The sequence below is a fragment of the Anguilla anguilla genome, chromosome 3, assembly GCF_013347855.1.
Source record: "Anguilla anguilla isolate fAngAng1 chromosome 3, fAngAng1.pri, whole genome shotgun sequence".
NCBI classification, from domain to species: Eukaryota; Metazoa; Chordata; class Actinopteri; order Anguilliformes; family Anguillidae; genus Anguilla; species Anguilla anguilla.
In genome coordinates, this window is record NC_049203.1 from 32074509 (window position 1) to 32089569 (window position 15061).

The window sequence follows — 15061 nt, forward strand, 5'->3', positions numbered from 1 at the left end:
CCAGCTTGATGCTGGGAGACTGAAGGGACATGACTGAAGATGGATCGAATTAATCTTTTCGATGTATCTTGCGGGTTCTGTGGCAGGCAGAGTGGACATATATTTACTTGACATAGTGTCTTTGGGTCATTTATAAACTAATTTAATTCTGGTGGTTTTCTATTGGTTTTGTTTTGTACTGCTATTTTACATTAAAGTCTATGGCGAGTGTCATTTGTTTTCCCCCAAACGGGGCTGGGACGTGTTTACAAGGCAAAGTTCCCAGATGTGCCGGTCTGATGTATGATCAGCCTGTTCGCGAGTGCTGCACACAACGCAAATAGAGACTCATGCAACAGTCAAAGTTTATGAAAGAGAGATGGTGCCCTCAGTATGAGACAGTTAATGTAACAAAAATATATATCCGGGCTCTTCAAAGAAACTACCCAAAGTAGAGACGTAACCGACTAACCGGCTGTCGGTTTTGTGAATCAACCAGAGCTGTCTGCCAAAGTGACCTCGTATCAGATATAAAGTTACACTATAGCTAGCTATAGTGCCTATAGAACCTTCCGGTTCCGGTGCGCCGTGGGAAGGCTGCACTGACAATGGCTCCGCAACCAACTCGTAGCTCTTTGTTTATTATCTTGTTTATTATTATTTTTATTGTTTTTATCTTTGCACATACTGCACTGTCGCTTATACAGTATGATTAACAAGCACTTTTGGGAGTTCGTTCGGCACTGGACACAAACTTTTTTTCAACTTACCGGAGTACGTGCTGCGACCCCTTTGTCCTGCCGCCGCTGTGTTTACCAATACGCCAACGAAGGAGAAAGAAAAGAGGCAAACGTGCCGGTATCCTATGCAGATCTCAGACGAGACACTGCAATCCGCCGTTACCGTGCATTTTACTGGCAAATGTTCAATCCCTGGATAACAAAATGGACAAACAACACGCACGGATTAACTTCCAGCGGGACATTGCGAACTGCTGCGTGCTGGCGTTTACTGAGACCTGGCTAGACCCTACGGTGCCTGACTCGGCTGTTACCCCGGCTGGATTTTCCATCTATCGGCAGGACAGAACTACGGAGTCAGGTAAACGCAGAGGCGGGGGGGGTCTGCATTATGGTTAACTCTCACTGGGGTACGGATGTAGCAGTACTCACTAAACACTGCTCACCAGACCTGGAGCTCTTAACTATAAAGGTCCGTCCCTTCTACCTCCCTCGGGAATTCAGCTCCGCTATAATCACAGCAGTTTATATACCCCCGCAGGCGGATAAAACGCGCGTGCTAGGGAACCTTTACGGAGTAATTAATGGACTAGAGAACGCTCACCCTGAGGCAGCTTCTATTGTTGTTGGCGACTTCAATAGGGCTAATATGAGGAAAGTTTTGCCTAAATATCACCAGCACATTAACTTTCCTACCCGTGGTGACCAGACTCTTGACCATTGTTATTCTCAAATACGGGACAGCTATAAACCCCTCCCCCGCCCTGCCTTTGGCAAGGCGGATCACACCTCCATTCTTCTCCTCCCAACCTACAGACAACGCCTAAAACAGGAAAAACCGTTTTTTCGGGCAGTTCAACGCTGGAGTGAGGGAATCCCTCCAGGACTGTTTTGAAACCACAGACTGGCAGATGTTCTGTGTTGCAGCTGATGGGGACATTGATGAATACACGGACTCTGTCCCAGCCTACATCTCCAAGGGCATTGATGATGTCATCCCGAAAGTCAATGTTAGGACCTTCCCCAATCAGAAGCCCTGGGTTAAAGGTGATGTCCGTGCTAAGCTCAGAGCACGGTCCTCTGCCCATAGCTCTGGGGACCTGGAGGCCTTGAGGAAGTCCAGATATGACCTACGGAAAGCCATCAGAGATGCCAAAAGAGCCTACAGGGATAAGTTGTCTAATGACCACAGTTCCGACCCTAGACGCATGTGGTGTGGATTGCGTTCCATCACAGACTACAAAGGGAGAAATAGCATGTGATGCCCAGCCCGCCACCTCTCTTCCGGACGAGCTCAACACCTTCTACGCACGGTTTGAGGCGAGCAACACCATCCCTACTGTAAGGCTATATGAGGACCAGGACGACTGCACTCTGTCCCTATCTAAGGCTGACGTGAGGAGAGCTTTTAAAAGAGTAAACCCTCGGAAGTCACCAGGGCCAGATGGCATTCCAGGCCGTGTCCTCAGAGCGTGCGCCGACCAGCTAGAGGAGGTATTCACCTCTATATTCAACCTCTCCCTGAATCAGTCTGCAGTCCCCACCTGCTTCAAACCGACCATCGTTGTTCCTGTACCAAAAAAACCTGCCATCTCCTGCTGGAATGACTACCGCCCTGTAGCACTGACCTCCATCATCATGAAGTGCTTTGAGCGGCTAGTCAGAACCCACATCTGCTTCTTTCTTCCTGACACCTTGGACCCCCTTCAACCTTCAATTCTCATACCGCCCCAACAGATCTACGGAGGACGCCATCGCCCTGACAGTGCACACCACCCTCTCCCACCTGGATAAGGGAGACACATACGTGAGGATGCTGTTTATAGACTACAGCTCAGCATTCAACACAATTGTGCCTGCTAAGCTCGTTCCCAAGCTCAGGAACCTGGGTCTTAACACCTCCCTCTGCAACTGGATCCTGGACTTCCTGACGGGCAGACCCCAGGTGGTGAGAATGGGTAACCTCACCTCTTCTGCACTGACCCTGAGCACCGGAGCCCCTCAGGGCTGCGTACTCAGTCCCCTCCTGTACGCCCTGTTCACGCATGACTGTGTGGCCACACGCAGCTCCAACGCCATCTTTAAGTCTGCAGATGACACCACCATCCTGGGTCTCATCTCCAACAATGATGAGACCGCCTACAGAGAGGAGGTCAGCGTCTTGGCAACATGGTGCCAGGACAATAACCTCTCTCTCAACGTCTGCAAGACTAAGGAGATGATCGTGGACTTCAGGAAGCGACGGGGGGAGGGGGGGGGGGGGGTCACGCCCCCATTCACGCCCCCATTCACATCGACGGAGCTGAAATGGATAGAGTCTCCTGATTCAAGTTCCTCGGTGTGGTCATAAATGATGACCTCACCTGGTCCAGGCAATCAGACGCAGCAGTGAAAACTGCCCAAAATCTGGGCACGGACGACCAGACTCAACAGTTTTTTTCCCCCAAGCCATCAGGCTTTTCAGCCAGCAACATTAATCTCAGGGATCACATTGATCACACAACCTCCTATGTATGCTCCTTCACTTCCTATGTACGTTCAGTGTACATTATCACAAACTTATGCACACATTCAACAGCACACCTGCACTTTACATGTTTAATATTTAAATATTTAATACTCCTATTCTCATTGTCCATATCCTCCATCTGTACAGGCTGGTACTGCTGCTAATGTTTAATATTATGTATATTTTTGATATTTTTTGTGATATTTTTTGCTGTCTTGCTTCTACGTAGTTGCTGCCTGCCATGTCATAAGAATTTCTTTGCTCAGAATGACCTTGTGTTATACTGTGCACTTGACCAATAAAGCACTTTGACTTTTGACTTTGAGCTAGCTTACCACATAGATGAGTTACCTCACTTACAAGGTCTTGACTTCTGGCTGGCTAACGGTAGTTATGATGCCTGATTGATCAATCGGTTTAGCTAGCTACCCAAGTTAACAGCAAACTAAACATTATTCACGAAACATTACTCCTTTATTGAGTAGATATTTAGCTAGTTGCAATAACTAGCCGTATACGTTCACGTTTCCTTCGAGCTGAATTTGTGTTGGCTCTGTCAGTAATTTTCCCACCGGCGCTTGTGACAGAGGCTGCTGATGTCCATAGAACTGAGCGAACAGATGGGACCGCACAAGGTATCAGTCTCACACGGTCCTTTCTTCGAAATACCATCCTAAACTCCATCATATCCCCAGAAATATAATCCTCCTTCCTAAAATGCCCACCACAGACTACCACATTTTTTGTGACAGATGCTGCTGTGAAAATTCCCGCACAAAATGCATGCACTCACAGAAATAGGTACTTTTTTCCAGCGAAGGGGGGAGGGGGGATGGTGAACTCCATGCCCTGACAACAGGCTAGAGTTTGCACTACCTGCACTTACACTTTTGTTCACTATTCTAGCTAGCTGTGAAACAAATCTATTTACTAACAAGTGGCCTACCTGCGCTCTGGTGGGGTCAGGCAAGGAATGGACTCCCCTTTGTTACGTCACTGGCCGATTTTCACATTTTATTATGGCGTAGCTTAGAATGGCTACTTTTTACTGCATTTCGGCCCATGTGGCCTGTAGTTTATTTATTTAAAAAAAACTTTTTTTTCAAACCATCCCCTCCATGAGCCCAGAATTGTAAATCCTTTAAAAGATTTAACTTGCATCTTGCCCTTTAAGTATTTTCTGTTACAGAGCAGACTTCATGCTTCCTTCAGTAGTGACAAGTCATCCAGGTCCCTAGGTAGACATTTTGTGATGACACAAGGTTCAGTATGAGTGAACCATTTGGTGTGACAAATATGCAATAATAGAGGAAATCAGGAAGGGGGCAAATACTTTATCATGGCACTCTACTCTTTAGGTCACCACATTTTATGATTTAACAGAAAAATAATAAGGGGTCTCAAATGTCTTGGAAAACCTGCAATTTTTATGCTGTTTTCCAGTCATGGAAAATTAGAAAACTGTCAAAATGTCCTAGAAAATAATTAGGCTAGTTGTCCTGGAAAGTATTTTGAGTGTCCAAAAATTGCTTAAGTTTTTCTCCCCAAGGGAGGTAACACATCCAACCTACGGACGGGTGACAAATTTAGGGAAAAACCTAAATAAAATGTCTTTGTAAGGTGTTGGGCCACCACGAGCTGCCAGAACAGCTTCAGTGTGCATTGGCATAGATTCTACAATGGAACTCTGGAACTCTGCTGGAGGAATGGAACACCATTCTTCCTAAAGATATTCCCATATTTTATTTTTTGATGATGGTGGTGGAGAGCGCTGTCTAACATGTCAGTCCAACATTTCCCATAGATGTTCCATTGAGTAGAGGTCTGGTGACTGCGAAGGCCATAGCATATGATTCACATCATTTTCTTGTTTTTACCTAGTTGGACGTATGACATCTTCAAGTACTGTTACAGATTAAGTTACTAAGATTATTAAGAGTTTTCCATTATGTGCATACCTTATGTACATACTGTATATTTACTCCTTAGCAGAAACTTTAATCCAGAGCGATGTACAGTATATGAATGGAGATATTTTTCAGTATCTGTAGTGCTCTACCTAATATCTATGCTCTACCAACAGAGCTGGTGGACTAGAACAATGATGATTTTGATGTAATGATGTAGTAACCATGTGACCTGGAGTTATGAGTTGAAAATTAGATTCATATCCTTAGGAGATCATTGCAGTACACACTCTACACTCTATAATATACACTCATAATATACAATTCAGGATTGTATGCTAATACCGGCATAGTTTGTGGACAAGCTCTGCTGAAAGTGTTATACAAGATATGTGGTCCCAAAGAGGACACATGGCAGGGCTCCAGACTACTTTTTATGCTGGTTGCAGTGGTGCGCCTAACTTTTTCATTTAGGTGCACCAGCACATAATTTAGGTGCACCCGAAATTTTTCACCGCGCCTTTTGGCGCCGCAGTAATATATTTTAAGCGTTACCTTTTTTGTCTGTTCCCATACACATTGGTAATTTCTTAACACATTACGTAAACGATTGTAAACAGGAATAAAGGTGCAGATAAATGTTTTTTCTTTATTTGAATCACAGCACAAACAAGAAATCGCAATAACCTCAATTGTTTAAAAAAACAAAAAAAACTTAAAAATTGCTGATGTTTGAAGTGCTTGACAAACTCAAATAAATAAATCAAACTCAAATAACTCAAACAAAAGTGTGCGCTGTTCCCGGAGGAGTACAGGGCGCGGTTTCACACATGCACACTAGTGATGCGCGGATCGGCTCTGACGTCATCCAAATCGCATCATCCACCCGCCACCCACCGGAACTAATTATTTTCTCCAATTTAGAGACCCGCACCCCTGCGACAGAGTATTAGGGCTACATTGAGGGGCCATTTCGAGAATAAGGTCGTAATATTACGAGAATAAAGTCGTAATTGAGAAAAAAAAGTCATAATAGTACGAGAATAAAGTCGTAATTTTACGAGAGAAAATCATAATATTACGTGAATAAAATCGTAAAATTTTGAGGAAAAAAACATAATTTTTAGGAAAATATATTACCCGCAACCAACAAAACGGGCGAGAGGACAGTCTAATGGCAGCCTGATCCTGCAATTTCCTCCAAGTCCGTGTGGTTCTTTTTTCGGAATAAAAAAAGTTTCTTGCACAATCTTTTAAAAGTCCTGTTACTTATGATAATGTGGTGCTGATGTGCTAAAAGATTAAGTATCTCGTTATTTGTGAAACCTATACTAAAGTATAACTTCACAAGATGCTCCACGTTCCTCGTTTTAACACAGGCGGCAGGCTGCTCTTCTGATATTTCCCCACGTAGCCTAAAATTATGACTTTATTCTCGTAATATTCCTTTTATTCTCGTAATATTACAACCTTATTCTCGAAATCTTAGATTTTTTTTCCCCTCAATGTGGCCCTAATACCTGATCACACTTTACCATTATTTCTCATTATTTCGCAGCTGTTGCATATGACATACCCAGCACTTGACTCGTCATGGTTAAGTATTTCACTAAATTGCTCCCACACAGAACTTTTCTGCCCTTCCTTTTTTTTTTTTTTTTTTTTTTTTAAATTCTCCTTTTTTAATTTTCTCTCAGATCTTTTTTGCCTCCATTGCCGCTTAAGACAAATGGACGCCGCTATTGGTGCAATGAGAGTCTAGTCTGCTAATTCGTGCCTGATGAAAAATGGACCTTAAAATATGTTCACATTTTAGAGAATGTAATTAATATTTTCCTCATTCATTATGTATTATTTCACCCACCCACAACCCATCCGCTTTTAATCAAAATGTAAATTTTTATGACTCGGCCTGCCCGATCAGCGGATTAACCGCGGTGCCCGCTGATATAACTGCGATCTGCGCATCACTAATACACACATTCCTTATTTTTTTCCCCCACCCGCATTCAGCGAAGAAGAATATCACAGTCAGAGCCAATCAGAGGCAGAGTAGGGGCGGGTCTTCGCAGAATGCGGGTGGGAAAAAAATAACGCTACACACATACACACAGAGACAGACCTGCTAAATGTCAGGCGCACCGGTGTGACCAATGAAAATGTTTAGTCGCACTTCACAGATTTTTGGTTGCATGTGTGACCAAAATGGTCGCACTCTGGAGCCTTGCATGGGCATATTGGAAATGAAGCATGCATTATAAAACTGCGGTAACTGTAAGTGTATTGCCTGTTGCTTTAATATCCAGAATTGCTAATACGCTGTACAAGGCATTACTCTTAAGAGTTTGAATCTTAAGCGATCTGCCCAACGGTGAGTACATGTTGTTTGAAGTACATTAGACATATACAAGGCTGTAGCAGTTGTCAAAGATGTGTGCTGATACACCTTCATGGAGAGCAGGCTGATGTTAGTGTTAGGGCCGATCAATTTCATTTCCTGTCTTTTGAGACTTTCTGCAAATGCTAACAGTTCTCCTAAGATGTGGATTTTTGTGATTAATACATTATAAACCTACATGCATATGATTAAAGGCATACTATGCAGGGTTTTTACCATGAGAACATTATAAAATAACCATGGTAAAGCATGGTATGATGCACTGGCAATCTCGGTCTATTCGCACTTTAGCGGAATCCGTACACCTTTATCTCTGTGTTTATTATGATATTCTAAAATGGGGTTGGGATCTTTCTGGTCATGACACTTATGTGTGGGGAGGGGTGGGTGTAGCTACAGAGCCTTTGGTTTGGGATCAATTTTTAGTGGAAGCAACAATGATAAAGCAAGGCTCATTTAAGAACTAGAATTAACCTTGCAATTGCTTTTCCTTGGTGGCGTCAGCTGGAGTGTGAAGCTAGCGACGACAATGACTTTTGCAAGGGTCTGACATTTTCAAAATAAAAGTCCCAATGATTCAACCCCCATTATGTTCAACATAATGGAATTAATTGAGTTATATGTTCAACATAATTGAATGAAGCTATAGTCGAATCTGTCTTCTTGCTGTCTGTCATAACCCCTGTTGTTAGTTTGTGTTTACATTTGTCTGTGTGTGTGTGTTTCGTCTATCCGGTTTGCCATCTAATTGGCCGTTTCCATCTCTGGTTACTTGGCTTGATAAAGCCGCCATTTTCCACTTACCAGTGCAGACTGGCTCTTCAAATTCATGCTTGGTGTTTTGTGAATAGCGATTGCTTTGTTTGACTGTATTTGACCCTATTTTTTTTAAATTCTGATTCCCCTTTTCTGGTTTGTTTGCTGATGACCACTGACTCGTTCCCTTTGACTCCAATTCCTGCCTTAACCCTTCTAGTTTGTTTTCCCTGTGATTTTGTGTTTCTGACCTTTCACTCTCGTATTTGTTTCCGATTCTTGCCTAAACCTCTGCCTAAATCTGCTTTGTTTGCTGATTGGATTTCGTGTTTGACCTTTCGCTCTTTCTCGACCTCGACTCTCGTTTTTCCCTCTGCTTGCCGTATAGTGCTCCGGTTAGTGTGTTCCCAGCTAACTACAAATCCTTCCATTGGGACAGAACTTTATTTTGCATTGTTATTTTTGAAGGTACTCTGGGTGGAGTTTTAACTCTGCGTTGGGGGTTGCTATTCAGACATTTGATTTCAGACTAGCTGTCTGTAAGTTCAGCATTCAAAGCCACCCTGTGCCCAGTACCCTTCGTAGACTAGCCAGTTTTCAGTTAGATTTGGATAGGCAGATAGAGACCAGAGTTAATCATCGGTTTGCTGTACTTTTCCCTTACCCATTCCCCACTCATTTCCCTTATCATTCATCCTGTCATCCTGACACTGCAAGGCTAAAAAAAATCCTGCATAATATGCCTTCAAGGAGTTTCATAAAAAAAGCGTTGACAAATTTCACTGAAACAAAAAGGAAAATATCATTGCATTAGTAGTTCAAATGAATTTGGTTGCTGTTTCTGTACTCATCATTCTATTCAGATTGTTGATTAATTCAATTTGAGAATATTTGTAGTATAAACATTACAAATTAGACCTTGCTTTAAAGTTGAATACCTCCTTTTGAAACTTTGCCTTGTGATAAACCCTGGGATAATTTTCTTTGTTCTCTTAATTACTCTGCAGCTTGCCTCTTAAAAGTAGATGATGAAAGGGATGGATCTCTGGCTGAACAGTGGATTTCGGATGTTAGCTATTGAGCAGATAGTGCCAACTGTTTTTGCACTCATTATACCACTTAAGGTTTTGCCCAGAGCAAATTCAAATCAGGAAATAAGTACAGCAATAGCCTTGAGTAGTGTGCTAGTTATTAAAGCCCACAGCCTTTTGTCATAAACACATCTGTAAATAAATATGAGCACTGTACATAAGTGTAAATATGATCTGTCTTTTCACCCTAGGAAGTGGAGCCTAATTCTCCTGCTGCACTGGCTGGAATGAGACCACACACAGACTACATCATTGGAGCAGATACAGTCATGAATGAGGTGAAATAATACATTTGTGCTTTCATACAGAAGTTATGTTCAAGTGTTATCCACTTGACATTTCTAAAATTGGGTTATAAATGAAATGGCCTCTGGTAAAGAATAGGGAGAAATATTGCCAAATTAATGAAGAATTGTAACGTTGCCATATTATAAACTCTTTCGATAGAAATTTTATTAAGTGACTTAAATTGCTAAATATTAAAGCAAAAAATATTCAGAATTGCTGTACTCATTTACTCCTATAAGATCTGTAACACCTTTAAAACTAACCATCCTTTGTCAACTTTTGAAGCATTAATCATTTAAAAATTATACATACTGGAGACATACATGATGACTGGAAGCAAGTGTATAATAATTGTAATAAATCTTTATTTATATAGCACTTATCCAATCAGAAGTTAAAGTGCTCCACAACCTTAGTTGCTACTGCCATCTAGCGAAGATTACACTTTTCATCCTCTAAATCAGTAATGTGGGAGACACATTTCCCTGGCTTTTACATTTGACACAAAACTACCGAACGTCAGAAAATTCTAATACTCTTTTTTTAAAGTACCGATAAAGTGCTAAAGTTTCGGAATACCGTGCAACACTACGTCAGACACATATTCCAATCCATTGCTCAGCTTAGCAGAGAATGCACATTTCAGAGTGCCCAGAGACAGATAGAATAATAACACATAAATATACATTTCAAATAATAAATACGACATTCAGAAAAAACGAAACAAAAGACAAAATATCAACGCGCGACCTGCGTGCTGCGCGCAGAGTAGCCTACCGTATTATTTATTTAGACATTGGAAAATAAGAAAATTTTTGGTTACGATGACCTATGAAACGCTATTCCAAAAGCAAAATCAGACATGTTATAGCTACATCGTTAGAAAGCTTTTACTCTCACCTGCTGTATAAATTAATTGTCAATCAAGCTAAATTTTACTAAAAAGGGCGACAATGCCGTAAGCAACAGGTGTGGTATTATGCACAGCTATTTTTGAAGGTAGCCTACCCAGGTATCACATATGCGCGTATATTTCACAAACGGATTGTCCAAGACAATATATGACCATTCAGGCTCAAAAGAGACATCTCTACATGTAAAACCAGTGGTAAGATTGTATATTTATTCAATGTTTAGTCCCAGATATTGACTGTAGAATGACATGGTATAATTTTTTTTAAACTTTGTCTCATTTATTTCGTTATTCAGGTCGGTTTTTACAAAACTTTGCAAAATGGTAGAGGGTTCTGCCGTTCACCCTGCGATGGACTGGTGTCTTGTTCAGGGGTCGTTCTGGTTGCTTGTCGGCCTGGTGCCCCATTCGTGCTTGGCCCCTTCATTGCTGCTCGCAGCTATATTTATTATTATTATTCCACTCATTATTTGGACCGCTACTCCTCCCAGAGTTTTCGCACCACATACATGTGCAATATGTCAAATCGAGCGGCTTGATCGGGAATGGTTTGCTATTACTTTGTGGAAAGTTTGGGTGGACGGTTTTTGAGAAATATGACGTTTTTTGGGAAATTTTTCCCATAGAGAATGAATGGCGGAATGTTCAGCCTTGTGATGTCACAATGCTGTCTTCTCACCCTTCTGATGTCACAATGGTCTGTCTTCTAGCAGCAGTAATCAGGTCTCTCTCTGGCTTTGGACTTTCGGCATTCATCTCTATGGGGCATAATTGCCCACAAATTGTGGGATGCCTCATTGGACTTGGTAGAGAGTCCTTTGTCCATTGGTGTAGAATAACCTCGCCCCTTTTCCTGATTGGCTGATGTTTGATATTTCATAACTTTTGAACCGTTTGTCATAGAGAATTAGGGGTAACTTCATTGGACTCAGTAAAGACCTAGCAACCGTCTAGAACTCCATAGCAACACCCTGGAAACACCCTAGCAACCACCTGGAACACCATAGCAAATGCCTAGTACCCCGTAGCAACAACCTAGCTACACCCTAGCAACTGCCTAGACCTCCTTAGCAATTACCTAGCAACACCCTAGACACCACCCAAAACACCCTAGCAACTGCCTAGAATAATATACCTACTACTTAGCACGGTTCACTCTGTTCAACACAGTCAACTTTGCAACTACCAAGAGCACCCTAGCAACCGACTAGAATGCCATACCAACCACCTAGTAACACCCTAGCAACGCCTAGAACTCCATAGCAACCACCTAGCAACACCCTAGCAACTGCCTAGAACTCTATAGCAACCACCTAGAACTCCATAGCAACCATCTAGCAACACCCTAGCAACCACCTAAAACTCTATAACAACCACCTAGAACATGCTAGCAACTGCCTAGAATTCCATACCAACCACTTAGCAAAGCCCTAGCAACCGCGTAGAACTCCATAGCAACCACCTAGCAACACCCTAGCAACCGCCTAAAACTCCATAGAAACCATCTAGCAACACCCTAGCAACCGCCTAGAACTCCATAGCAACCATCTAGCAACGACCTTGAACACCCTACCAACTGCCTAGACCTCCATAGCAATTACCTAGCAATACCCTAGACACCACCCAAAACACCCTAGCAACTGCCTAGAATAATATACCTACTACTTAGCACGGTTCACTCTGTTCAACACAGTCAACTTTGCAACCGCCTATAACTCCATAGCAACCACCTAGTAACACCCTAGCAACGCCTATAACTCCATAGCAACCACCTAGCAACACGCTAGCTACCACCTAGAACACCATAGCAACCACCTAGCAACACCCTAGCAACCACCTGGAACACCATAGCAACTGCCTAGTACCCCGTAGCAACAACCTAGCTACACCCTGGCAACCAACCACAACTCTATAGCAACCACCTAGCAACACCCTAGCAACTGCCTAGAACTCTATAGCAACCACCTAGCAATGCCCTAGCAACCACCTGGAACTCCATAGCAACCACCTAAAACTCCATAACAACCACCTAGAACATGCTAGCAACTGCCTAGTATTCCATACCAACCACTTCATCTATTTCCTTCTTAATTTGGTTCATTTCTTGTTTAATTTTAGAATCCATTTTGTTCTTATGAAGATCTTGTAATTCTTTCAGTTTTGACTGTAGCTTATTCAATTTTTCTAGCCTTAGCCTTTTAATAAGTGTTCTTTGCTATAATATTCCCCCTCCTCCTCACTGCCTTGAGTGCATCCCAAAGTATTGATGGATTCACCTCTCCCGTATCATTCAGCTCCAGATATGTTTTAATTTCCTCTTTTAAAGTTTCTTTTAATTTGGTGTTATTCAGTATGCTTAAATTTTACATTACATTACATTACATTCATTTGGCAGACGCTTTTATCCAAAGCGACGTACAGAAGTGCATTTTCATGATCGTAGACAACTGCTGAACACGGGTTCAGTAAGGTACAATTACTTATTTTGTACAGCTATTTCTAGCCGAGAACAACGAACACTATCCTGGTCTAACATCTGCAAAGCCAACTAGGCAGAAGAATAAGCTACAGTATTAGGACAAATACAATTTACCAAGAAGTGCAGGGATGGGGTAACATGTAACAAGTGACAGGAAAAAAGGTTTTTTTTTTATTTTTTTTTTTTTATATTTATACAGCGTGGTGGTGGTTAGTCTAGGTATAGTCTGAAGAGATGAGTCTTCAGGCCACGGCGGAAGATGGATAGTGAGGGGGAGGCTCGGAGAGGGACGGGGAGTTCGTTCCACCACTGGGGAGCTAGGGTGGAGAAGCTCTGTGATCCCTTTGGGCGGGTGGGAGGGGTTACAAGACGCCCTGCTGCCGCAGAGCGGAGTGGTCGAGCAGGCACATAGAATTGAGTCATGTCCTGCAAGTAGATGGGGGCTGTCCTGTTGGCGGCAGTGTAGGCAAGGGTCAGGGCTTTGAATCGGATCCTGGCAGCGACCGGTAGCCAGTGAAGTGAACGCAGCAGAGGAGTGACGTGGGAGAATTTGGGGAGGTTGTAGATGAGTCGGGCAGCGGCATTCTGAATCATCTGTAGTGGCTGTATGGCACAAGCTGGCAGGTTTGCAAGGAGAGAGTTGCAGTAATCAAGGCGAGAGGTCACCGTAACCTGGACGAGCAGCTGGGTGGAGTGCGTCGTCAGGTATGGTCGAATCCTCCTGATGTTGTATAGGAGGAATCTGCAGGACCGTGATGTTGCCTTGATGTGCTCCTTGAGGTCCAGTTGGTCATCCAGGACCACCCCCAAGCTCTTGGCAGAGTGAGAGGCAGTCACTGTGGTGCCATCAACCGTGATTGAGAGTTCACGAAGCAAGGAGGTCTTGTACGGGAAGAAGAGCAGCTCAGTTTTGTTGAGGTTGAGCTTCAGATGGTGGCTAGCCATCCAGGTGGAGATGTCAGCCAGGCAGGAAGAGATCTTATCATTGACCTGTGTGGCCGAGGGGGGGAAAGAAAAGAAGAGTTGTGTGTCATCTGCAAGAAGCAGAAGCAGAGGCAGACCCCTTCCAGGTGACCTGGTAGGTCCTATCTGCAAGATAGGAAGCGAACCAAGACAGGGCAGTCCCGGCAATTCCCATCCCAGCCAAGGTGGAGAGGAGTATTTTGTGGTTGACCGTGTCAAAAGCTGCAGACAGGTCAAGAAGGATCAGGACAGAGGAAAGGCGTGAGGCTCTTGCAGTGGCAAGTGCCTCCGTCACAGCTAGGAGTGCAGTCTCTGTTGAGTGCCCGGATCGGAAGCCAGACTGGTGAGGGTCTAGCAGGTTGTTTTGATGGAGAAAAGAGGTTAATTGTTTAAGAACTGCTCGTTCAAGGGTTTTGGACAGAAAGGGTAGAAGGGATACGGGTCGATAATTTGTTACATCGGTGGGGTCTAAGGTGGGTTTTTTGAGTAGTGGGGTAACACGAGCCATCTTAAAGACAGAGGGAACATGACCAGAGGAGAGAGAGGAATTAACAATGGAAGACAGATAGGGAAGGAGCTCGCTGGAGATGGATTGGAGAACTTTAGATGGGATGGGGTCAAGTGGACAGGTGGTTGCGCGATGAGAGGTGATGAGTTGTAATACATCGGAGTCCTCCAGCATTTCAAAGGAGGTCAGTGTGGCTGTGGGTTTGTCCTGGGGGGTTGGGGGGCTCACTGGATGGGCGAAGGAGTTCCGGATTGTAGCCACCTTTCCTTCAAAGGCGGCCAGAAAGTCATCTGCGGAGAGGGAAGAGGGAGGTGGGGGTGGAGGAGGAATGAGGAGGGAAGAGAAGGTGGAGAATAGTTTACGTGGATTAGAGACACATGCACTGATCTTGGATTGGAAAAAAGAGGCTTTTGCAGACGTGAGGGCAGATGTGAAAGTCGCCAGCAGGGTATGGTATGCGGTCAGGTCATCAGAGGATCGGGATTTTCTCCACTTCCTCTCTGCAGCCTGCAGTGATGTTCTGCTGGAGC

The 15061-nt window shown here is 43.5% G+C and overlaps 1 protein-coding gene across 3 annotated transcripts in view; it reads left to right on the forward strand.

Annotated features, from left to right (window-relative positions):
- gorasp2 (golgi reassembly stacking protein 2) overlaps nucleotides 1-15061 on the forward strand; it is a 44429-nt gene that overhangs the window by 11443 nt on the left and 17925 nt on the right. For 2 of the 3 annotated variants that reach the window (XM_035409934.1, XM_035409933.1), the window contains exon 4: nucleotides 9572-9658. The exons of the other annotated variant lie outside the window; for it this stretch is intronic. In XM_035409934.1, the coding sequence (XP_035265825.1) occupies nucleotides 9572-9658 (87 nt within the window). The remainder of the gene's footprint in view (nucleotides 1-9571; nucleotides 9659-15061) is intronic. 3 annotated transcript variants of the gene reach the window in all.